The 26,925-nt window shown below is 44.1% G+C and overlaps 1 protein-coding gene across 2 annotated transcripts in view; it reads right to left on the reverse strand.

Moving 5' to 3' along the window:
• The window catches only part of LOC149444332 (inaD-like protein), a 99,773-nt gene that overhangs the window by 21,457 nt on the left and 51,391 nt on the right, over window positions 1-26,925 (reverse strand). For both annotated transcript variants that reach the window (XM_089654669.1, XM_089654668.1), the window contains exons 10-13: window positions 8,365-8,482; window positions 4,604-4,641; window positions 4,395-4,517; window positions 1,012-1,116 (exon numbers count right to left, since the gene is read on the reverse strand). In XM_089654669.1, the coding sequence (XP_089510795.1) occupies window positions 1,012-1,116; window positions 4,395-4,517; window positions 4,604-4,641; window positions 8,365-8,482 (384 nt within the window). The remainder of the gene's footprint in view (window positions 1-1,011; window positions 1,117-4,394; window positions 4,518-4,603; window positions 4,642-8,364; window positions 8,483-26,925) is intronic.

A 26,925-nucleotide genomic window follows, 5' to 3' on the forward strand; every position in this document is an offset into this window, starting at 1 on the left:
TGATGCCTTTCAATGCCCATCAGTGCCACCTACTAGTGCCTCCTCATCAGTGCCACCTATCAGTGTCCATCAGTGCCACCTATCAGTGCCCATCACTGCATCCTCATTAGCGCACATCAGCGAAGGAGAAAAATCACTTAATTTAAAAAATTTTATAACTAAAACTAAGAAAATTTTTTTTTTTTCCAAAATTTTCAGTTTGCGGTTTGTTTAGCAAAAAATAAAAAACCGAGAGGTGATTAAATACTGCCAAAAGAAAGCTCTGTCTAAAAAAAATGATAACAATGTAATGGGTACAGTGTTGCATGACCGTGCAATTGTCATTCAAAGTGCAACAGCGCTGAAAGCTGAACACTGTCCTGGGCAGGAAGGGGGTATAAGTGCCCTGTAGGCTAGTAGTTAAAGAAAGCTGCAGATTTAAAAAACGACTTGAAATGACATTGACAAGCTGACCGTTAAATGAGATTTTAGTGATTATGTTCCAATCTACTGTAATGGGGTGAAGAACAACAGAGGTTTGTATGGCTCTGTGCTTCAGTAAGATCCCTCACTACTAGTGGACTGACAGGCTGGACACTGGGGACTGGACCCACATTTGCAGGATAAATAGCAGTTGTGCCTGTGGAGTATGCAATCGCTGCACACAGATGTCAGGAAATCACGGTTTTCTATCAACATACAAATATATAAAGCAGCAGTTTACATATTGCCGGAGATGGAATCTGGAGGTAGTAATCCATCACGGCTCAGTGAACTGGAAGCTCCTCGCGCGGTGCGACTAATAAAGCGAATGCCAATCACGTAGGTGGCATGCTGCAATTTTCGGATGAGAGCTGGAAGCGGAAGGTTTACTTATCAGTGGTTACACAGAGACTTTGTGCCGCTAGTTAAGCACGCTGAGATGTCAGGCATAAGCACACCATGGGATGGCGCGGCCCATGGACAGGGACGCCGCATGGTTTTCAGTTATTATCCATCGCTCGCAGGTGTGCGTCACGCTGCTTAACCTACCTCCAAGGTAATGGCGCCGAATGCGTGCTTCAGGATGTTAACCACATCGGCGTGAGCGAGGCCGTCCAGGGACTGCTTGTTAATACTGACAATCCGATCTCCAACCTGGGCGGAAACATAATGTAGGTGTTATTGGAGAAACAGGTTAAAGGAAGACACCATCTAAAATGGATTTTTATTTTTCAAAAATCACAGGAAATTGAGCTTGTAGTGAATGAATAGCTGGATTTAAAGTGGTTGCAAACCTCAGACATGAAATAGGAACAAAGCATATCCCTCTATAGTTTGTACTTGTCTCAATTAAGAGCACCAAGTGTCATTTCTGTCTGCTGCCTCGTACACCATTGCTATCTGCATCACTTCGGACAAGTTTTGTTGACACCAAGAGAAAAATGATGACAGGGGAGGGACCTCCAGCAGATTGACAGCCTGAGCTGCGTGGAGGGGGGTGTGCCCCTTTCCTCCAATCAGCTCTCAGAGCTTTCCTCACTGAGCTCTGCAGACTAACTTCAGCTCTCCACCCCCTTTTTCTGAACGCTCAATAAGCTTTATAAATTCAGCACCTTGAACGGATGTAGAGAAAAGACTCAGATAAACAGGTACAACTTACGTAGGTGGATTTGTTCCATCTCTGTGCATCACCTGAGGCCAGTCCCTTCACCAGGTATATGTAAGGGTAACCACTTTAAGTCGCCACTCACATTTCAGCCTGATCATTTATTAATCCAAACACTTGCAAGGCTAATTTTTATGAGTGTTAAGCGTCTGACAGGGGGATGTACGTGCAGGAGAGGAGTTTAAAGGGTCCAACAGGGGGATGTACGTGCAGGAGAGGAGTGTTAAGCATCTGACAGGGGGATGTATGTGCAGGAGAGGAGTATTAAGCTTTTGACAGGGGGATGTACGTGCAGGAGAGGAGTGTTAAGCTTTTGACAGGGGGATGTACGTGCAGGAGAGGAGTGTTAAGCTTTTGACAGGGGGATGTACGTGCAGGAGAGGAGTATTCAGCTTTTGACAGGGGGATGTACGTGCAGGAGAGGAGTGTTAAGCATCTGACAGGGGGATGTACGTGCAGGAGAGGAGTTTAAAAGGGTCCGACAGGGGGATGTATGTGTAGAAGAGGAGTTTAAAAGGGTCTGACAGTGAGCAGTATGTGCAGGAGAGGAGTACTATGGATATGCCATGGGGCAGTATTTGGAGGGTACGATGGCAGGCAGTAGGTGCAGGAGAGGAATGCGGCAGACATGATGGGGGTATCAGGAGAAGAGTGTGGGGCATGTATGATTGGGGCAGTATATACAGTCAGGTCCATAAATATTGGGACATCGACACAATTCTAACATTTTTGGCTCTATACACCACCACAATGGATTTGAAATTAAACAAACAAGTTATGCTTTAACTGCAGACTGTCAGCTTTAATTTGAGGGTATTTACATCCAAATCAGGTGTACAGTGTAGGAATTACAACAGTTTGCATATGTGCCTCCCACTTGTTAAGGGACCAAAAGTAATGGGACAGAGTAATAATCATAAATCAAACTTTCACTTTTTAATACTTGGTTGTAAAGCCTTTGCAGTTAATTACAGCCTGAAGTCTGGAACGCATAGACATCACCAGACGCTGGGTTTCATCCCTGGTGATGCTCTGCCAGGCCTCTACTGCAACTGTCTTCAGTTCCTGCTTGTTCTTGGGGCATTTTCCCTTCAGTTTTGTCTTTAGCAAGTGAAATGCTCAATCGGATTCAGGTCAGGTGATTGACTTGGCCATTGCAGAATATTCCACTTCTTTCCTGTAAAAAACTCTTTGGTTGCTTTTGCAGTCTGCTTTGGGTCATTGTCCATCTGCACTGTGAAGCGTCCAATGAGTTCTGAAGCATTTGGCTGAATATGAGCAGATAATATTCCCGAAACACTTCAGAATTCATCCGGCTGCTTTTGTCAGCAGTCACATCATCAATAAATACAAGAGAAGCAGTTCCATTGGCAGCCATACATGCCCACGCCATGACACTACCACCACCATGATCACTGATGAGGTGGTATGCTTAGGACCATGAGCAGTTCCTTCTCCATACTCTTCTCTTCCCATCACTCTGGTACAAGTTGATCTCGGTCTCATCTGTCCATAGGATGTTGTTCCAGAACTGTGAAGGCTTTTTTACATGTCGTTTGGCAAACTCTAATCTGGCCTTCCTGTTTTTGAGGCTCACCAATGGTTTCCATCTTGTGGTGAACCCTCTGTATTCACTCTGGTGAAGTCTTCTCTTGATTGGTGACTTTGACACACATACACCTACCTCCTGGAGAGTGTTCTTGATCTGGCCAACTGTTGTGAAGGGTGTTTTCTTCACCAGGGAGAGAATTCTTCGCTCATCCACCACAGGTGTTTTCCGTGGTCTTCCGGGTCTTTTGGTGTTGCTGAGCTCACCGGTGCGTTCCTTCTTTTTAAGAATGTTCCAAACAGTTGTTTTGGCCACGCCTAATGTTTTTGCTATCTCTCTGATGGGTTTGTTTTGTTTTTTCAGCCTAATGATGGCTTGCTTCACTGATAGTGACAGCTCTTTGGATCTCATCTTGAGAGTTGACAGCAACAGATTCCAAATGCAAATAGCACACTTGAAATGAACTCTGGACCTTTTATCTGCTCATTGTAATTGGGATAATGAGGGAATAACACACACCTGGCCATGGAACAGCTGAGAAGCCAATTGTCCCATTACTTTTGGTCCCTTAACAAGTGGGAGGCACATATGCAAACTGTTGTAATTCCTACACCGTTCACCTGATTTGGATGTAAATACCCTCAAATTAAAGCTGACAGTCTGCAGTTAAAGCACATCTTGTTCGTTTCATTTCATATCCATTGTGGTGGTGTATAGAGCCAAAAATGTTAGAAATGTGTTGATGTCCCAATATTTATGGACCTGACTGTATATGGGGGGAGCATATGGAGAGGACAGCAGGCAGTATATACAGGAGAGGAGTGTGAAGTGTATGATTGGGGGCACTATGCACAGGAAAGGAGTGCAGAGGGTATGATTTGAGACAGAATGCACACGGGAGAAGGGTAGGGGGGTGGGGGGCACGCCGGTGGGCATAGTATGAAGGTGAGAAGTGTGGGGGGCATGCTGGTTGTACATAGTATGAAGGTGAGAAGTGTATGACGGTGGGCAGTATGTGTAGGAGGGGAGTTCAGAGAGTAGGACCATTGGAATTATGAGGAGAGGCGTGCATAGGGTATGGGGGCCGGCAGTATGAAGTAGTAGTTCAGACAGTGGAAGCATTTTTACTTTTATTTTCAGATTACTTTTTCTTCTTGTTTTTTTTAGTAATACCTTTTGCGCTTCAACAAAATTTAGGATCAGCAATTGAACACTTACTTTCAGTTTGTGCGTGCGTGCCGCAACTCCGCTGGCTTGTATCATAGCGATGAACACAGGAAAGTCTCCCAGCGGGCTTCCGTTCCCGCCTGCTATGCTGATCCCCAGAGCATCACTGGGCCCCTGAGGATGGAGACACAAGATGGGAAAGGTTTACATCTGGTGCACAGAGAAGGCAGCAGAGATTATATAGGTTTCTTTCCACTCACCCTGTTAATTTCCACAATCCGCGGCTCCATTTCCGTACCTAGAGACAGATGAAGGAGACTTCAGAAGAGGACCAGTCTGTTCTATAATCTACAGTTGTGGCCAAAATTATTCAACCCCCACTGAAATTGAGTGTTTTGGCCAGTTTGACATTGCTTTTGATCATTCAGTCATCTTGCTTACATTTACATTAAAGAGGCACTTGTAGGTCAGACAAATATAACATAACAGTTATAATGAAATAACCACAAATGTCTTTTCTGTGCTCACAGCATTATCAGTTTTATTCAACCCCCAAGTGACATTCAATCTTAGTACTTAGTACAGCATCCTTTTACAGTTATAACAGCTTTTAAACGTGAAGCATAGCTTGACACAAGTGTCTTGCAGCGATCTACGGGTATCTTCGCCCATTCTTCATGGGCAAAGGCCTCCAGTTCAGTCACATTCTTAGGCTTGCGCACTGCAACTGCTTTCTTTAAGTCCCACCAGAGGTTCTCAATCGGATTTAAGTCTGGTGACTGCGATGGCCACTCCAAAATGTTCCAGCCTTTCCTCTGCAACCATGCTCTAGTGGACTTGGAGGTATGCTTGGGATCATTGTCCTGTTGAAAGGTCCAACGTCTCCCAAGCCTCAGGTGTGTGACGGACTGCATCACGTTTCCATCCAATATCTCCTGGTACTGAAGAGAATTCATGGTACCTTGCACACGCTGAAGCTTCCCTGTACCTGCAGAAGCAAAACAGCCCCAAAGCATGATTGACCCTCCACCATGCTTCACAGTAGGCAAGGTGTTCTTTTCATCATAGGCCTTGTTCTTCCTCCTCCAAACATAGCGTTGATCCATGGGCCCAAACAGTTCTAATTTTGTTTCATCAGTCCACAGAACACTATCCCACAACTTTTGTGGTTTGTCCACATGGCTTTTGGCATACTGCAGTCGACTCTTCTTATTCTTTGGAGACAGCAAGGGGGTACGCCTGGGAGTTCTGGCACGGAGGCCTTCATTACGCAGTGTGCGTCTTATTGTCTGGGCTGAAACTTCTGTACCCACATCTGACAAATCTTTTCTCAGTTCCTCAGCAGTCACACGGGGACTTCTCTCCACTCTACGCTTCAGGTAGCGCACAGCAGTCGAAGTCAGCATCTTCTTTCTGCCACGACCAGGTAGCGTTTCAACAGTGCCCTTTGCCTTGAATTTGCGAATGATGCTTCCTAAGGTGTCTCTTGGTATGTTTAACATCTTTGCAATCTTCTTATAGCCATTGCCCTTCCTGTGAAGAGAAATCACCTCTTCTCTTGTCTTCCTGGACCATTCTCTTGCCTTCACCATGTTTGTAACCACACCAGTAAATGTCTAGAAGGAGCTGAGTATCACAGTCATTTTAAAGCTGCCTAATTGGTGCTTATTATGCTTGATTGCTGCTCGGTGACATCCACAGGTGTTTTCAATACCTGATGGAAAGCACCTGTATGAACCTCTGTTCTTCAGAGTGGTAGTCTTTAAGGGGTTGAATAATTGTGGCAATGAAGAAACCACATAAGAACCATTTACTACTGTATTACATAAACAATTGATGTCATTTTAGTTGCATTTGGGTAGTTACAACGTCCTTGTAGGATTTGATTCTGAATACAATTCCAAATGTACACTATAGTCCCTAAACCCCTTTACAGCATTGGGGGTTGAATAATTTTGGCCACAACTGTATATCGGCCTTTTTCAACCATTGTGTCCAGGGTTCTCCTTCCTTGGACCACTTTTTATAGGTCCTGACCAATGCAGACCGGAACATCCCACAAGAGCTGTTTGGAGTTGGTCTGACCAGTCATGTAGACATTACAATTTGGCCCTTGTCAAAGCCATTCAAATCCTTACGCTTACCGATTTTTTCTGCGTTCGAACACATCATCATGTTCACTTGCTGCCCAATATATCTCACCCACTCTCAGATGCCATTGTGATGAGATAACCAATGTCATTCACTTTACCCCTTCTGAGTATTTTATACAATTCACCAGCAGGCTTTAATATGGGTTAGCTATATTCAGATGGACCTGATGCCCCTAGCCACTAATTCATTGACATTTTCTCCCTAAAGCTCAGACCACTGTCCAGAGAATGGAGAAGACCAGTGTCTAACCTCTTCCCATCTGGCCCATGTATATAAATGGCCGGACGGGAGCAGTACAGGGGCGGGTGGCCGTTTATAAATGGCCTCCCCGCTCCCTACTTGTGCGCGCTCCCTGAAAGCGCACAGCATCGCGATCCGGTGCCCGCTGTGTCCTCCAGACACAGCGAAACACCGATCGCTGTAAGGGACCTCTGTGTGAGGTCCCGGTCATGTGATCAGATTGGCCAATCAGTGATCACATGAAGAGTAGTAAGCAAGATGCTACCTTTTACCACTGTGCCTGACCCCCATCCTCTCATCTCATATTTTGCAAGCAAATCTTTCTTCATAAACCTTGGCCAAAATTTATTCAGTTATCTTTTTAGTGAAAAAAAAAATAACCCAAATTAGTTTATAACCAAAAATTATAATTTTTGACTTTTTTTTTTACACTTTTATTTTTTATATGTATATATATATATATATATATATATATATATATATTTTTTTTTTACATACTGTCACCCTAGCAGTACGTTGTCACCATAGTGACAATGTACTACTTGTGGGGGGTGATGAATTTTTTTTTTTTTTTTTTTACATATTGCTTTTACACCCATAAAGGCTGTAAAAGCAATCATTTCTCTTTCTCTCTGGCAGCATTCTTGCAGCCATTGAGAAATACTGTGAGAGCTGTGATTGGTCACAGCTTGTCACATGGTACAAGGCTGTTGTGAATAGCTTTGTACCATGTGATCTCTGTAATCATTCACAGATTTCACACGTAGTAAGCAATGATGTCAGACATGACATATTGCTTACACCTATTCATGTGATCACTGATTGGCCAATCAGTGATCACATGATCGGCACTCCCAGGGAGCTCACACAAGCAGGGAGCACGTTTAAAAATGGCTACCCGATCCTGCACTGCTTCCGTCCAACCATTTATATACATGGGCCGGACGGGAAGTGGTTAAAGAGATGCTGACACCTTGCCCATTCAGTTATCAGCACCCCTCCTCCACAATCGGTTAGGACTGTTGCACTCCTGAGTAAAATATGCTGAGTTGTTTTCTGAAGTGTGATGCAATGTTGTCTATAGGACATTTGAACACAGTAAAGAGGTCCCGTACAGCAACTGGTCCGGGCACCGAATCGCAGCGCCACGCGCTCCCAGGGAGAGCGCACAGGCTAAAATGGCGGGCGCCGTTTATGAACGGCAACTCGCTCCTGCACTGCTCCCGTCCGGGCCGTTTATATACATGGGCCTGATGCAGGGGTGGACTGACAACTCATGGGGCCCCCGAGCAATAGGGGATCACGGGGCCCGTGTCCTTGCCCACACTCAAAGCATGCCCAAAAAAGCCTATAAAAAGGTACCAGGGGCATTTCATGGGGCCCCTTACTGACTCCGGGCCCTCGGGCAGTGCCCGAGTTCCCTAATGGTCAGTCCACCCCTGGCCGGACGGGAAGTGGTTAAACAGCTCGCGGAGCCCTTGTATACTTCTAACCACCTATTTTTGTGTCAAACCACACTAGTAAGACCATGCCAAACCCACTATTATGCAGTGAATGGCACTAGCCTACACTAGGAGAGAAGTTCCAAGATGTCTCAGTCTGTCCCACAAAGACGGGAGAATCTTACCGGAGTTCCTCTGGGAGGACGGTGCCGAGGATCTCTTGGAGCTTGCGTAAGTCTGCGAGCTGGAGACGACAGGGGTGTACGCGGCTGGCGGGGGGCTGTGAGAGCTGTTCTGGCTGACCTGGAACGAAGATTTGCAGAGTAATTAAATTCTCGTACGTTCTAAAGACTCCATTCGTTTCATTACAATTTAATTACAGGACGGCGGAAGTCATTAATAGACGCAATTCCCAGGTCCGATAGCATTGTTTGGCTTGGTGGGAAAGCGTGACAAGGAACTGCCAAGCTTGCGCCTGTTCTCATTTTAACTGTCAGAAATGCAATTTTATTTGAAAAGGATTTCATTTTTTTTTTCTTACGGCTACATGCTGCGAACAATTAGCACATTGTGACGTTTAACATTTACTGACTTCAGCAACAAATGAAGCAAGGCCTACAACATGGAGTTTGCTGCAACAAGCTGGAAGTTCCACACTGGAATCCGAGCAGATTAAAAAAAAAAAAAAGAAAAGAAAAAAAAGACGCAAATTAATGCAACTCTGTTCAATAATACATCATTAAATTATTTTTTTTTTAAATGTAAGCAGTGGAAGTACCTGCATGTGACCTGGTATCAGACTCTGATTAGCAGAGCTCAGACTGGGAGAGTGAGAATAGGCATTGCTACACTGCTCACTTGCCAACAAGGAGGAGAGGGCAGAGTGACTGAGAAATTACCTAATCAGTCTGCTGCTCCTCCTTTCACCGTCCAGTCACAGGCTGGGTGGAGGGACAAAACCACTGCCACACTTCTCCACCCTTTTGCTTCCAGGTACACGTTCTCTCCCTTTTTCTCAATCCATATGGTCAGCGTTCCACTTACAATCTCTAGAAAGTAGCAGACCCTTCAGAAAACACGTGCGGAGAACATCTTTTCTACACCTAAGTATTCCCAGGATCCCAGTGGAAGCGTGGCTGCAGAGGAGGCTTGTGTCCAGAGGAGGGATCCTGGTCCCATGCGGTCTGGCAGATTCTTTAGAGGGGGTTTCCTACAGATTCATATTCAGCATATTGCGCATTATTGTGCATCTGGTGAGTGCGCATTTCTTACAGTCTTTCGCACAGATTAAGTCACACAGATTTATTGGAAGTCACAAGTCCATTATAACTTTATGGAGCACTGTATGCTGACCTGATCGTTTCAAGCCTGCACACTTTTGTTAAAAGACTGTTCACATGATCACATTTATTTTTGGCACCTAATTTTAACGCTTTATTCACTCATATTATATATCACTATTTAATCTGGATGATTTGATCTAGTAGTATTATTATTTATTATATTACACATTCAATTGTAATTTATATATATTATTATAGTGCTGCACTGTTTCTTTATATTGTTCACAAGACCTGTATGTGTTACTGAACTGCAGTAGAGAAAAATCAGGTTTCTCCTCCCCCCTTGCCAGTCAGGGCTGTGATGTGTGGCAGAGCTGTGCAAACATTAGGACTGAATGGACAGCGATACAAATCCTTCGGCAGGTAAAATAGCTCCTTTATATGTATTTCATCTTTTTATTTAGCATTTTGCCTGGCATTCAACTTAAAAGTGCAAGTTCACCTTTTCAGTAAAAAAAAGTGAAGGTAAACTAACACCGTAACATCCTCTCCACCCCCCCCCCCCCCCCCCCCAAGTCCCTGCTTACCTCCACGGATGCTGAGCTATCAGGGCCCACATAGTCTGTGAAGTGGCCCAGGGATCTGAAATCCCTGCTCTTCTTCCCCTTCATTCTGTAGGTCTAACGGGATTGATCAGAGCAATTCTGTGACGGGAGTGACTTTTGGGGGTGGTTGGACCCCTGTTGTTCCTCTTATGAGTAGCCCACCCTGTGCCTGTTAGGGGTGCAGGTTGCTCTGTCCTGATACTGTGTAGACATGTATAGGTGGGGTGTAGGGGTTGTCCATTGTTCACTGCCATGTGAGTGTTCCATTGTTCATTGTTCTCTGCCATGCAGCTGCATCCCATTGTTCTAGCAAACTATTATGGGATGTAATGTTTGTGTATTAGTGTGGGGGTTGGTCATTGTTCACTGCCTCCCATTGTGTCTAGGTTTGGTGGGGGGTGTTACCAGCAGCCCTTCCCCGATGGGTCGGCCTGCTGGTGTGTTTCCTGGTTGTATTTCCCCGCCCTGTGTATGTATCTTGTGTTTGTGTTAAAATAAAGCAGTTGACTTCCTGTCTTAAGAAGAGTCCGGTGCTGTCTATTTTCTGCATGATCAGCGGTGGGGTCCGGGGATTTGTGTTCGGACAGGGAAGCTGGAGTCTAACGGAAATACCCAAGTACGGTCTGGGTCCGGTTCCATTGCAAATTCTGATTTGGTTTAAACAGTCAGGTGCTGGCACTGGCCAATACGAATCACTCTGATCTGTCCTGGCATCCCTAACAAAAGGTGAAAAAAAGAGTGGGGATTTCAAATCCTTGGGCCACTACACCAGCTATGCGGGAACTCACAGCTCATCACCCATTGGAGGTCTGTGAAGTGAGGACTGACGGGAGGGGGTAGGGTGTTAGTTCACCTTTTCATAGTTTTGAAAAGGTGAACTAACCCTTTATTGATACACTGTTGGGTTAAAAAAAAAAAAAAAAACAAAGAAAACATATTATAGTGAATTTATAATATTCACCAGCACAGTCTCCCTTGCAGTCAATCTTTACCAGCTTGCAGAGCTATAGCCTCAGGTAGAGCCTTCAGACTGACACTTCAATAGATGCCTAGGTCTCCCTTCTCCCACTGGCCACTGTTGCTAGTGTGTCCCTGCAGTTCTGGAAAAAAAAACACTAGTGTTGCAGCGGCCGGAGGAGGGGCCACAGTGTGCAACTGGGAGACACAAGCATCCAACATTTCCAGAAGTGGCAGATGCCGAAGATTCCAGACTGCAGGAGAATCAACACAGGCGAGTATTATAAATGCACTTTCACATGCTGTGTTTGTTTTCTTTACATCACAAAGGTGAGCAAAAAGTCTGACAACAAAAGCCTGCCAAAACTAACCTCAAAAACAATGTGCCTATACAATGACAACAGCCTTTGGGCCCAAACACGGTCAAGTAGGAAGGATTGCAGTATTACCATAAGTGCTTAGTATCTCTTACAATGGGACCCCAGCTGAAAGTCTGTGTGATAGGGCGAGAACGGACAACTGGGAGACAAGGACAGAGAGTTGTCACCCTATAACAAGAAGTACCTGAACAGGGACTTATGGCAGGATCACCAGGGATTACTCCAAAGCAGAGGTGTCAAACTTCATTTCATCACGGGCTGTATCAGCATTATGGTTGCCCTCAAAGGGCCGGTTGTATCTGTAAGACTAGATTGTCCAGAGCACCCCCCATTACATCAGATGTCAAGAATCCCACACCCTTCCTGACATCTCCGTGCACCCACTTTGGTGACAGAGCTGGAAAGCAGAAAGTGCAGAGTCTGGAGGAGGACCGGAGGAGGAGTGGAGTCAGTTACCAGAGTCTACTGAATGCTGAGAACAGGGGCACCGAGAGGTGCAGAATTTGGCAGAGGAGTTCTATTCTCTCTGCTTCTGACTGCTAAGACAAGGTGGGGGTGGAGACAAGGGGGTACCTGCAGGAGAGGTGCAAGGGCCACGTGAAATGGCCTGGAGGGCTGGATTCGGCCCACGGGCCTTCTGTTTGACACCTGTGTTCTAAAGGCATTATAAATGTCCTACCTTTTCAATTTTTTAACCTGCATAAAATGTGTATTGATCATGTAGTTTCCTGGTGTCATTTGCTCCCTATACACACAGCCTATAATAGAGTAAATCTTCACATTCCTGTGTCAGATATTTGTGTGCGTTCAAACATGAGGCACATAATGCATGACCTTTGCCTGTAGTCTGAGAACTGACATTTCCTGTGAAGAAACGACATATCCCACAATCCCTGGGTCTCTCAGTCTAGCACTGGTGAAGGAGAAAGCTAAAGGGTCATTAGATCTGACACAGTCACAAACAGGAGGATCAATTAGCAGAGAGATCAACATGCTGGAAGAGATGCGTTGTCATCACGTTAGCTCATTTGTGACGCAAAGCAAAGAAAATGGAGAAGCATGCATTGGACGTGGTGTCACCAGGACATTAAGTTGCCTACCCCTCTGGTGAATAGGGACCAGCTAGCTGCAGTACTACATGGACATGGGGGAATTGATCAGCCAGGACACTACCAACTGCAGCAGCAACACATGAGGCCATCATTACAAGTAAGGCGAGCAACACAGGGAACTAAATGACATGAAGAGCTAAAAACAGCGACTACTACAACTACTACTAGTGAAAACAACAGATATATTTTGAAAGCGTACAATTCTTTTAATGAAAGCTGCAGATTTAAAAATACTAAAATTTATGGCATCAAACCGGGCTGTTAGAGTGATTCTAAGGGCTCATGTACACGGGGCGTTTGAAAAACTCTTCTGAACGATGGAAACTGATTGCTTGAAAACGTAGGTCAAAAAACGTCAGTTTAGCCGCGTTTGCGTTTAGAAGCGTTTTTAAAAGACAACCTCAGGAGACCTTCCCAAATGCCCAGAATGCACTGAAAAATAGTAAATTAACTATTTCAGACATTTTGAGAGGAATAGAGAGCAGAAGCAGAGAGAGCAGTATGTGTTGAGATGACCTGTCTTTTTTGTTGTATTCACTATGAATCCCATCATGAGTATAATGCGGCGCGTTCTACCATTGTTTCCTTCACGCAAAACCTGGAACTGACTGCGCTGGTGTACCGGGTCCATTTGAATACATGGAAAACGCTTTGCATGCATTTCTGATGATGAAAAAAGGCTCTGGACAGCATCTGGACATGGAACAGTTAAAAAACGCTTCTAAACGCGGTTAACCGCGTTTGAAACTTCGGTAAAATCTACTTTTTTTTTTTTGTGTGTGTGATGGCTGTCTGTGGCACAAAGTCCTTGAGTTCAGGTTCCAGGGCCCCCAACAGGTCCTGAGCAAAAGAGCACTCCCAGAAAACGTGATGAGTCGTTTCCTCGTGGATGATGATGAAGGGGCAGTGCCTGTATCTGCTCAGGTTCCTGGCATGCATAAATGTCCTGAGAGGCAACCCCCCTTGGATTGCCATCCATACCAGGTCCTTGTGCCTGTTGGTGAGGATCTTTTTGAAGAAACATTCCTCCAGACCACCTTGCAGGTGTCTGAAGGCAAGCCTGGAACCGACTCCAAAACGTCACTTGCTCTGATGAGCTTGTAGACTATCTTCGGTTTCCACAAGTCAGGCTTGACTCCCTGTAGCCCCTGCTCCTTGATAAACTTGAAGGTATCCAGGTAGTACCAAGGAGTGTCTCATTTATAGGGGATGGAAAAATCTACTCCTGAATGCAAGTTTGGTGCATTCAAAAAACGACTGTAATCTCAACTGCCTGTAAACGACAATATGTACATGGACACATAGGAGAACATTAGGGAGAGTTCAGGAGCTGCTCAAAAAAACGCAGAACAGCTCCTAAACGTGAGTCTATCAGCTGCAGTGTACATGAGCCCTAAAGACTAAATATTACAAAGCCCAAAATTTAAGGTAAAAAATATGTAGGTTCTGTGAGTGCTTGGTCACAAATATACCTAAATTATTTATTCGTAAATGTAAATCTGGTTCATCAGAATGTATTATCCTCGAAATCTGTGAGAGTCTATTACTACTTTAAAGTAGAACTGAACCCCGGTCAGGTTTTATTGCTGTCTGTACCTGTTAGGGAGAGTCACCCTCTTTGTCCTACTTACCATTATTATTGAAAGTGAAAATAAAAGAAAATCCCAAATTTTGGGTTGTACCCTGAAAAGAGGAGAAATCTTCCAATGGGGACACTGGTTCTGTTTGGGGGTCCTCAAAAAAATTCCCCTTAGTTTGCAGGGATTTCCTCTCACTTTCTGTTTGGCTATGAGACAGGAAGTGAAGGGAAATCTCTGCAATGGGACACAGATGGCAAAAAAAGAAAAAAAAAAAATCTGCCAAGTTATAAATAATCTCCTGCTCCATCTAAAATGAAAAATAAAGTTTTCCTATAGTTCTACTTTAATGCATTCCTTGCCTTAGGCTCCACACAGGACACTTCTGAACGCTGGAAACGGACTGCTGGAAAACGTAAGTTAAAAAACGTCTCTTTAGCCACATTTACATACGGCATTTATGAGCATTTGCATTTAGAAGCATTTTTTAAAGATAACCTCAGGAGACCTTCCAAAATGCACTGAAAAGCAGTAAAAAATTAGGTATTTCAGACAATTTGAGAGAAATAGAGAGAGCAGAAGCAGAGAGAGCGGTATGTGTTGAGATTAGTGGTCTTTTTTTTTTTTTTTGTGGTGTTTGGACGGGTTCTGGCTCATTTCTGTGCAGAAATTATTGCAGCAGTGTCTAACATTTTCTTTCATGCGAAACCTCAAAGTACGGTGTACCGGGTCCATTTGAGTACTGGGAAAACACTTTGCATGCATTTTTCATGATGAAAAAAGGCTCTGGACAGCATCTGGAAATGGAAGAGTTAAAAAAAATTTAAAACGTCTATAAACGCGGTTAGCTGTGTTTACAAGCGGTTTGCGCTTGAAACGCTGATAAAATCTACTGCTAAACGCAAGTTTTCTGCGTTAAAAAAGAACGACTGTAAACTCAAGTGCCTGTAAACGACGATGTGTACATGGACACATAGGAAAACATTAGGGAGGGTTCAGGGCTGCTGAAAAAAACGCTTAACAGCCCCTGAACGTGTTTATCAGCTTCAGTGTACATGAACCCTTAGGGTAAAAAATACATCAGCACCTAACCCCCCCCCCCCCCACTTACTTACCTGAGCCCTCATTCCACATAGCTCTGTGCCCATCTGCAGCTCTTCTCTCTTCACCACCTGGTCTCAGTGGCTTTGCTGGGCGTGCCACTGCTGTCAATCAAAGCCAATGATGAGGGAGATGGGGGAGGGGGAAATGGGGGAGGGGCAGAGTCCCATTGTCTGTGTCAATAGATGCAGACAGCGAAGCTTGGGAGCGAGTCCACACGAGTGCCCCCATTAAAAGCAGACATGGTTTCCCAAAGACCGCGCCATTTACCAAGACGATAATGTTCCAAATCACACAGCTGGTGTTGTCATATCATTTGACAAGCATGCAGGCAAAGTCTGACACTTTCCCTGGGCACTTCCCTGGGCACCGCAGTCGCCAGATGTCATCACTTTTCTGTTTCTAAACTATAACAAGTGTAACAAACAAAAGGAATACAATAGGTGATAATTTGAATTATAGAGGCTCCTCCAGCAGTGAGCAGGCTGTACATTCTGGTCACCACCTGCAGTAACATGGGAGATAAGAAGGCATCTCTTCTATTTATGACATTCATAAAACAAAGCACACCCTTTCTGGAATGTTCTGTACGGGCCGCCCTAGATGTCAAGCAGCGCTCCTTTTCATTGGCTAAAAGTGATGACTTGCTGCTTACTCATTGGTCATTTGACTTGGATACCTGATCACTGATTTGTTGGCGCAGAGTCCGATTTGCAAGAGAACGAAGACACCTTGTTCAAACGTTTTATTAGGTTATAAGGGTGTAAGACATACAGCAGGAAGCAACAATGGTCTACAATATATGTATCAGATGAAAGCCTGAGGCCCCGGGGGCCTTACAGCAACAGTATGATTATTGCAAACTTCGTAAAATAACCAGTATAAAGAGGGGGGGGGGGGAGAAGAAACGGGAGGGAGAAAAAAGGAGGAGGGGGAGGGGAGAAGGAAGTAGGTAAGGTATGTGACTAATGCACGCCATAGATGGGTCGAAAATCGGCAGATTTTTCAAGCGAAAAAAAAAAATTGCCTGATATTTGCACCGTTAATGGGTTAATTGGTCGGCCATTTTTCTGGATTTTGGCACATTTTTTTTAGTCAGTAAAGTTGGAAAAAAAAAAAAAAAGGGCCGATTTTGCCGATCGGCCAATTTTCGCGGCAATGATGGGCAAATCGGCCGCTCTTTTTACCGATAAAAAAATCTGCGCATGAGCTGTAACCTGGAAGAAGAAAAAGAAGAAGAAAAAGAAATAGAAAAAAGGAGGAAAGAGGAGGAAGAGGAAGAAGAGGAAGAAGAGGAAGAGGAAGAAGAGGAAGAAGAGGAAGAGGAGGAGGAAGAAGAGGAGGAGGAAGAGAGGAGGAAGAAAGGAGGAAGAGAGGAGGAAGAAAGGAGGAAGAAAGGAGGAAGAGAGGAGGAAGAGAGGAGGAAGAAGAGAAAGCGGAGGAAGAGAGGAGGAAGAGGAAAAGGAGGAGGAAGAGGAAAAGGAAAAGGAGGAGAAAGCGGAAAAGGAGGAGAAAGCGGAAAAGGAGGAGAAAGCGGAAAAGGAGGAGAAAGCGGAAAAGGAGGAGAAAGCGGAAAAGGAGGAGAAAGCGGAAAAGGAGGAGAAAGAGGAAAAGGAGGAGAAAGAGGAAAAGGAGGATGAAGAGGAAAAGGAGGATGAAGAGGAAAAGGAGGATGAAGAGGAAGAGGAAAAGGAGGAGGAAGAAGAATTATTCCAGTCCACTATTATATTTTATATGAAAAGTCTTGCGGTTTCAACATTGTACCTATTTGTATCCGAATAAAAACATCTGTATCCAAAATGGATACAAATAGATACAATGTTGCAACCACAATACTTTTTAATGTCAAATATAATAGCGGAGCTTTCTGCAGGGACAGAAGTAATTAAATGCCGGCTGCAGGAGGGATGAAAATTGGCCGATTTTTTTTACCGTTGGTGGTAACGTCTGCCTATTGAACGACCGATTTTTCATTTTCTGTTAAAAAAACGGCCGGTTTTCGACCCATCTATGGCCTGCATTATATAAAATAGAAAAATTGCCATCCTGATCGAATATAGTTATATCCTTATAATATCTCCGTCTCACTTCTAATTAAGTGTGGATTATAAACCCAGCAATACTTCAAAAAACAAAATGGCAGTAGACTAGTGCAAAACCTGTCTAAAGATTGTAATAAATCACAATCGGAGTAATTTGTCACTACATAGGTGAATGCAATATTGTATTTATTTGATCTCATAGATCATAGAAAAGGTAGACAAAGACACAGTGAACATAATAAAATCATGTTATAAAATCAAAGAATTAAAATTGGAAAACCGTTCGGCGTCTTCAATTTAGCTATATGGGTAATAAATGGTTGCAGAGATCTTCCCGAAGGTGCTACTATATTCTGACAGCGGGGACGATGAGTTTTCTCAGCTAAGCACACCCTCGTGCCTGCATATACCGTTGGTGGTAACGTCGGCCTATTGTACGACCGATTTTTAAGGGCAGATGGATTTCACGAAGTAAATGCTACATGAATAATGTGCCCTTACTCAAGATGGCCTCAGCCAGAAATGCTAGGACAGGGGTGGGCAAACTTTTTGACTTGAGGGCCGCAATGGGTTCATATATTGGACCCGGGGGCCGGACCAAGAGTAGATGAATGATGTGTATGTGTCATCCATAGTAAGTATAGTAATATTCCCCCATAGTAAGCATAGTAATTAATCCCCCATATAGTAATTCATCCCCTATAGTAATTCATCCCCCATATAGTAATTCATCCCCCATAGTAATTCATCCCCCATATAGTAATTCATCCCCCATATAGTAATTCATCGCCCATAGTAATTCATCCCCCATATAGTAATTCATCCCCCATATAGTAATTCATCCCCCATATAGTAATTCATCCCCCATATAGTAATTCATCCCCCATAGTAATTCATACCCCATATAGTAATTCATCCCCCATAGTAATTCATCCCCCCTATAGTAATTCATCCCCCATATTAATTCATCCCCCCTATAGTAATTCATCCCCCATATTAATTCATCCCCCATATAGTAATTCATCCCCCATATAGTAATTCATCCCCCATATAGTAATTCATCCCCCCTATAGTAATTCATCCCCCCTATAGTAATTCATCCCCCCTATAGTAATTCATCCCCCATATTAATTCATCCCTCATATAGTATTTCATCCCCCACAGTACTATTCCCCCCCAAGTAGTAAGCCAAGTCCCCCCTGTGTCAATTCACTTACCTTTGCTCCGCGCGTTCCTCTCGCCGTGTTCCCGCGCCGTTCCGGTCTTCAGGGCGGACTGTGAGAGGAGCCTAGCTCCCCTCACGTTCGTCACGCTGCCCCGCCTACACACATCCTCACAGCCAATGTATCACGCTCCGCGGGCCGGATTAAAAGGTCCACCGGGCCGTAGTTTGCCCATTGCTGTGCTAGGATGTGTTTTGCAGAAGTGATTTCGCAGCAAAATAAAGCATGGAGACATGGATGGGTGGGCGAGTTTGCTTTGAATATTAGAAATGAATGAAATCGCGTTTTTAGTTTGTGGTGCTCAGATACAGTGTAGTTCCGCTTTATTGAAAAAAAAAATGGGTGTAGTATCACTTTAAAATTCTCCCCAGAACAAGTCCAAACTTTCCCCAGCAGTCAGCTGCAGAGAGGACCGGTGTGCTCTCTGTGGTAGAAGTGGCCTCTCTGCAACAAACACCCCCCACTGACAGCACTAAAGCCCTCCATTCAGCGGGAAAATGTGAGCATTGCTGATCTAGAGCTCTAGCGGTCCCTTCGTGAAAAGTCCCTCTGCAATGCTGTATCAAGATCCCCACTGAGTGCACTCAGTCCTCTCTGAAGCCGAATTCAACAGTAGAAGAGTGTTTGGGCGAGTTTGACACTTGGGAACAATTTATCTAATTACAATAAAACATTTATATTTCAGCTTTTTGTTCCCATGCTGTGTATCTAGCTACTTTAATTAAAAAAAAAACAAAAAAAAAAAAAAACTTCACTTGAGGTTAAAAGGACAAATATTTTTTTTAAGTTAAAAGCAGAGACGGTTTTGGATTCCTGCCCAGTCTTTGCTTCGGAAAAGATTTATAATCTGTCATTAAATGAGCAATCTTTTTTTTCTCATCCGATTGCTGCAAGTGATGCTCTGATATGCTGCATTGGTAAAGGATCTGATTGATGCCACTGCACTCGGATCAGCAGGTGGCAGGCAGTTGCAAGAAGAACAAAGTTTGTGAACCCTTTAAAGCAGTAAGGAAAAAAAAACATCAATTAGGCTTTAAAATGTTGCTACAAAGAAACTGCTGATCCAACTGAAATAATTGAAGCCCTATTCCAGCCAAAAAGTTTTTTCTTTTTAATTTTCAAGTATGTAAACAGAATTATTGTAGAACTTTCATTGCCACCTGTGTCCAGTTACACCAGGACAAGAAAGGAGAGGGTGGAGGTGTCACCAAAACAGGAAGACAGAGAGAAATAAAAGACATAGATGTTCTTGGCACTCCAAACTCTACTAAACAAATCCTTAGTTTGTATATTTGCCCACATATAAATGTGAAGAAGAAAAAAAAAAAAATCACAATTTTATTTGCCGTATTTGCACTCCCCCCCCCCCCCCCCCCCCAAAAAGGGAGGAAAACGTCAGGGCGTCTTATGGAGCGGCCGGTCTGGTATTTCTGCCGCCGCCACCGTGTCAGAATACCGGGCCGGCCGCTCAGCTGTTCTCTGCAGCAGGACCTTACCTGTTCCTCGGTCCAGCGCTGTGCAGTCTTCCCGCGCCGGCATCTGTTACAGCCAGGTGCCCACTGCGCATGCGCGAGAAGCGCTGGGCTTTGTGAATGGTCCGGCATCTTCTGGGACAGGTCCCAGAAGACACCGGGCCATTCACAAAGTGCAGCGCTTCTCGTGCATGCGCAGTTGGCACCTGGCTGTCACAGCCGGGTGTCCACACTAAAGGGAGGACAACTCCGCGGAAGTGAGAGTGGGCACCTGTCAAATTCAGGTACCTGCTACCCCTCCCTCCCCAAAGGTCCACAGTCTCTTGGTCATCCCCTGTACTGTCTGCAGTCTCTGGTCATCCCCTGTACTGTCTGCAGTCTCTGGTCATCCCCTGTACTGTCTGCAGTCTCTTGGTCATCCCCTGTACTGTCTGCAGTCTCTGGTCATCTCCTGTACTGTGTCCGCAGTCTCTTGGTCATCTCCTGTACTGTGTCCGCAGTCTCCGGTCGTCTCCTGTACTGTGTCCGCAGTCTCCGGTCGTCTCCTGTACTGTGTCCGCAGTCTCCGGTCGTCTCCTGTACTGTGTCCGCAGTCTCCGGTCGTCTCCTGTACTGTGTCCGCAGTCTCCGGTCGTCTCCTGTACTGTGTCTGCAGTCTCCGGTCGTCTCCTGTACTGTGTCCGCAGTCTCTGCTCATCTCCTGTACTGTGTCCGCAGTCTCTGGTCGTCTCCTGTACTATGTCCGCAGTCTCCGGCCATCTCCTGTACTATGTCCTCAGTCTCCGGCCATCTCCTGTACTGTCCGCAGTCTCCGGTCATCCCCTGTACTATGTCCGCAGTCTCTGGTCATCCCCTGTACTGTCTGCAGTCTCTGGTCATCCCCTGTACTGTCTGCAGTCTCTGGTCATCTCCTGTACTGTCTGCAGTCTCTTGTTCATCCCCTGTACTGTGTCCGCAGTCTCTGGTCGTCTCCTGTACTGTGTCCGCAGTCTCTGGTCGTCTCCTGTACTGTGTCCGCAGTCTCTGGTCGTCTCCTGTACTGTGTCCGCAGTCTCTGGTCGTCTCCTGTACTGTGTCCGCAGTCTCTGGTCGTCTCCTGTACTGTGTCCGCAGTCTCTGGTCGTCTCCTGTACTGTGTCCGCAGTCTCTGGTCGTCTCCTGTACTGTGTCCGCAGTCTCTGGTCGTCTCCTGTACTGTGTCCGCAGTCTCTGGTCGTCTCCTGTACTGTGTCCGCAGTCTCATTATTTGGATGTCCAGAAATGAAATGGATTTTTCATTCATTTGAAAAGGTAAAATTTTAAGTTAAAACCCTTTTCACCTAATGTTTTTATAAACTCAGAAAATTCCTGAATAGATCCTGTCCACAAAAGAAAATCATCATCTATGTAGCGAAGCCACAATAAGATGCTCCACCAAAATTTGCAGAATCTCTCGTCCGAAAAAAGCATCCCCCCAGGTACAGGTTCGCAAATGATAGGGCACAAGAAGTCCCCATCGCCACTCCCTGTACCTGGAGGTAGTGGGAGTCGTCTAACGTGAAAACATTCCTGGTCAAGATGTGTTCCAGCAGAACGAATACAAAATCACGAAATGTATGTGCCTCTAGACTGGTTATCATTGGCTGCCACTTCCCAATGTAAGCCCAAAAATAATTTTTTTTAAATTATATGTACATGTTATATCATTTTGTAATATGTAATTGATTGTACACGTTTTCATGTATTTTATATATAGAAGTACTGCTTCCCTTTACAAAGAAATCACAGTCCTGAAGAAGCCATACACAGGCGAAACACGTTGACCGTTCCTTACTGTGTAGTTCTACTTTTTTAAAGGAAGAACTATTCCACATGTTTATATGTACTACATAAGATATAAAGAGTAATGCCAGGAATGATTCCCCTCTTTAACAGGGTGTCCTGGATTTTAGGTTTTATCTGGTCTGTTATGATCTTTATATAAATAAAATTGAAATTTTTTACATGATAGTTTGGTCTTTCACTGTGCCTCAAAAATCCACCATTTTGGTTGTACAATCTTTGCCCGGCATTTTTTTCTATATAGAATGGCTGTGGCACCAGGAAGCCTAGTATTTTGCATAAGATTTGTCATTACTTCCTTTTGTTAGAACATCCTGTGACTAGTACAGGGAGTTAGAGGAAATTTCCCCAATGAGCAATAAAAACACACTAGATGTTCTAAGGCCTTGTCTCCATGGGGGGCAAATAGAATAGATTTCATGCATTTTTCCCCTTGAACTGCCCAACTACTTCACATGACCACAATGTTGTCACATTATCTAATAGGATCTACAGAAGTGGCAACTGTCTAGGCTCTCAGTGGCACGCTGAATGGCCAAGTCAGCTGCTGATCATGCATCTGGGTGAATTCTGACACTATTGTCAGGATCCTTCCACAGCTTTGGAGCAGCTCTGTAAAACGTCAACAGACCGCAAGCTTTAGGCTGATTCTGGGTCACAAGAGAGCACAAGTAAATGTACTCCTGTGACCAGGGGTGGACAGACAACTCATAGGGCCGCCGGGCAATAGGGGATCATGGGGCCCCTGTGTCCTTGCCCAAACTCAAAAAAGCCTATGAAAAAAGGTACCAGGGGCATCTCATGGGGCCCCCTATTGACCATGGGCAGTGCCCAAGTTTCCAAATGGTCAGTCCGCTCCTGCCTGTGACCCACAAGAGAAGTAGAACCAAAACAGCTTTGGTCATACTTCTATTTTAACAGCACTTCCATAGAATTAAATGCTTCCAAACCGCTTTACTGCAAAAAAAAAATAAAATGGTGTTTTCTTCTGGTGGTTGTGTTTTTAGCTTTCATGATTTGTTTCCTGGGTTATTACCCAGAATGCCTGTAGGGGAAGTCAACAATAACATTTCGTTGAGCATAAAGATGAGCAATAATGTTTTAAAACTGCATGTAAAAGCAAAGCCCATTTTCAAAGTGTTTGCAGGTGAAGGCGTTTTAATGCTCATGATACAACCCCCATTCCGAAAAAAAGTGCTCAGCACAGTGTAACATCACCTCGTCTTTCACCAACACTCTGTAAACGTCTGGGAACAGAGGAGATCAGTTGCTGGAGTTTTGGGAGAGGAATGTTGTCCCATTCTTGTCTGAGCATATGCTGCTCTAAAACCTGGATGTATCTTTCAGCATTGACGGTGCCATTCCAGATGTGCAAGCTGGCTATTCCATACAAACTAATGCGCCCCCATACCATCAGGCTTTTGAACTGAGCGCGGATAACAAGCCGGAAGGTTCCTTTCCTCTATAGTCTGGAGGATGCGGTTCCCATGGTTGCCAAAAAGAATGTCAGATTTTGATTCATCTGACCGCAGAATAGTTTTCCACTTTGCAACAGACCATTTTAAATGAGCTTTGGCCCAGAGAAGAAGGGAACACTTCTGAATCATGTTCAAATATGGCTTACGATAGAGCTTTACCTTGCATTTTTGGATGGCTCAATTCTATTCACAGTGGTTTTTGGAAGTATTCCTGAGCCTATGTCCATCACAGAATTATGCCCGTTTTTACCCTCCCTGGAGGTATTCCCGAGTGTCGCTCGGGGTAAAGTTTCAGCACCACAAGCGGTAACCCCGAGCTACACTCAGGAGTACCCTGCAGCGTTTCTCCGGGATCCCTTCTGCACTTACCTTGTCCTGCGCTCCCGCGATGTCCCCCCTGCAGTGTCCCCGGCCATCTCCTCCGGCCAATGCCGGCATCTGTCTTCCGGGATCCATTCCCTGCGACGTCGGGACGTACGGGGGACGGAACAGTAGGAAATTTCAAAATGTCAAAAAGTGACATTCACTAAAACCACAGAGTATAACATTCCTGTATCAAACCATTTCACATACATTTTGTCCCGAGTGCTTTGTCCGGCGCCCTGCCTGCATTCTTACTGTTCTTTCTGCCTGGAAACTGAGAAACGTACATGGCGTCCAAAAAGCGTCCCTTTAGGTCAAAAGCGGTTTTAGACCGGCTAGAGAACAGCGATAGTAAATCAGAACCACTTGCAGAATTGAGTGATGATTCGTGGGGGAAATTCCTCATCAGACACTGAGTGACACTCAGTGATGTGCAAACTTGGCGATATATTTCAAATTTCAGTGTTTTTGGTTTGATTATATTATTGAATTAAATGTATTATTTTTTATGATTATTTATTAAAATTATAATTTATGATTTCGTGTTTCAAGTTTTATCATACCCGGGATGTTTACTAGACTCTTGTTCGGACAGATTTCAGTGAGTTATTCCTAAAAATTACAGCCTACAATAAAAAACTACATATTTCCATGCAAAAAAATGTACCCCTTTGAGCACAGAAATATGGACATAATCAGACAGCTAGGGAGGCTAAAGCAGTGCCATCTGAGGACCCAAAGATCAAGGGCTTTTTTTTTGTGTTTTGGCCTTTGTTCCTTTGCACAAAAATGTCTCCAGATTTGCTGCATCTTTTGATGATCATATATACTATAGATGATGATATATTTAAAAGAGAAGTATGGCTTTGTTTTTACTTCTCAAATCATAGTTACCTAGGTGGATACAGAAGCGCTCTGATGCTGCATCTGTCCCCCGCCAGCTCTACGGGTGACAACTCAGCAATCACATGACCACTGATCGCTCAGTTCTCTCCGCCGCTGTGAGCAGAGAGCGTTGACTGTCAGTCACCGCCGTCTTCTCTGTCCTCCCCATGCTCACTGGAGTTCTGGCCTGTGGAGTGGAAGGGAGCGACTGGTTCAGGCTCTCAGTAGATCGCTGAGAGGCTGAGCCAGGTGCCGCTCCAGACTTTGGAGTGGATCCTGACTTTAAATTTGGGATCTTTCCCCAACCTGAACCGGCTGAGTGAGGTCATCCCACTGTCAGCTGAAAATGGGTCACAGGACTGCAGAATGAAATATACTCCTGTGATCCACGAGTTTTGGCTGTAATTCTCCTTTAACCACTTCAAGTCCGGACACTTTCACCCCCTTCCAGTCAAGACCAATTTTCATCTTTCAGCGCTATCACACTTTGAATGACAATTGCGCGGTCATGCAACACTGTACCCATATGGATTTTTTTAGCTTTTTTGAGACAGCTAAAACTTTATCTTGGTGGTATTTATTCACCACTGGGATTTTTATTTTCTTTTTGCTATAGAAATGAAAAAGTCCAAACATTTTGAAAAAAAGTGTTTTTCTTATAAATTTTTGCAAATAAATCTTTCTTCATAAATCTTGGCCAAAATGTATTCAATTATCCTTTTAGTAAAAAAACAAAAAACTAATTAGTTTATAACCAAAAATTATAATTTTTCAACTTTTTTTTTACATTTTTTAATTTTATTTTTTTAGATTATTATTATTTTTTTTTTTTAACATTTTGTCACACTAGCAGTACATTGTCACCATGGTGACACTGTACTACTTGTGGGGGGTGATGAAGATTTTTTTTTTCTTTTTACACGGATTGCTTTTACACTCATAACGGCTGTAAAAGCAATCACTTCTCTTTCTCTCTGGCTGCATTCTTGCTGCCATTGAGAAATACTGTGAGCCATGATTGGTCACAGCTTGTCACATGGTACATGCTGTTGTGAATAGCTCTGTACCATGTGACCTCGGTGATCATTCACAGATTTCACACGTAGTAAGCAATGATGTCAGAAGTGACATCTTGCTTACTACTATTCATGTGATCACTAATTGGCCAATCACTGATCACATGATCAGGAACTCACACAGAGGTCCCGCGCAGCGATCGATGTTCCACTGTGTCCTCCGGACACAGCATACCGAATTGCGGTGCCGCGCGCTTCCAGGGAGCGTGCACAGGCTAAAATGGAGGGCGCCATTTATGAATGGCAACCAGCCCCTGCACTGCTCCTGTCCGGCCGTTTATATACATGGGCCGGACGCAAAGTGGTTAAAGTCTTTGCAATTTCACATTGGTAAACAATTTTTACAGATTAGTGAACCTCTGCCCATCTTTACTTCTGAAAAACTGACTCTCTAAGATGTTCTTTTTATACCCGATCATGTTACTGACCTGTTGCCAGTTAACGTAACTAGTTGCAAAATGTTCATCCAGCTCCTCCTTGGAGTACCATTTTGACAGCTTTTTGTTGGCTTGTCCCAACTTTTTTTTAGAAATGTGTTGCTGCCATCAATTTCAAAATAGTTTTTCAAGTGGTAGAAAACATGCAGAAAAAAAAAAAAAAAATTTCCTGTAAGAAAATGTCATGTGCTAGTATTCACCACTGACAGGGCTTCCATCTTCACCTGGTCTTCTTTCTGGGTTCGTGGGCTCTGGCCGCTTGAATGGCCGAGCCGTGATATGACGTCGTATGCCGTACCATCAGAACACATGTGCTGGTGATGTTACTGGCTGCAGACTGAATATCTCCTAAACGGTGCACGTTTAATAGACGTTCCTTGTACTTACAGGTAAGCTTTAATATAAATGTGTCCATAGGGACTTTACTACCACTTGAGCTCCAGAAGGTTTTACCGCCTTCATGACCAGGCCATATATATATATATATATATATATATATATATATATATTTTTTTTTTTATTGGGTGGTATTTGATCACCACTGGGTTATTTTAGATTTTGTGATATAGACAAAAAAAATACCCAAAATGTTGAAATAAACCCCCAATATTTTATTCTGTTACAAAACATATCCAATAAACTTAAAAAATAAATACCGTATTTTTCGGACTATAAGGCGCACCGGATTATAAGACGCAGTATTAGTGAACGGATCTATTTTCATATATAAGACGCACCGGATTATAAGGCGCATAAAGCGAAACAAAATAGTCGGATAAGTCAGACTTTATTCAAATCATTAACAATACCTGTCAATATTACACAATAGATCCAGTCAGACCACAATATTACACAATATTAAAGCGAAACAAAATAGCCGGATAGGTCAGATATTACACAAAAGAGTATGCTCACTTTTTCAATCATTCCTATT

Source organism: Staurois parvus, unplaced genomic scaffold (genome assembly GCF_062004578.1).
Source record: "Staurois parvus isolate SC_StPar_1 unplaced genomic scaffold, SC_StPar_1.0 ptg000786l, whole genome shotgun sequence".
In the NCBI taxonomy this organism is placed as follows: Eukaryota; Metazoa; Chordata; class Amphibia; order Anura; family Ranidae; genus Staurois; species Staurois parvus.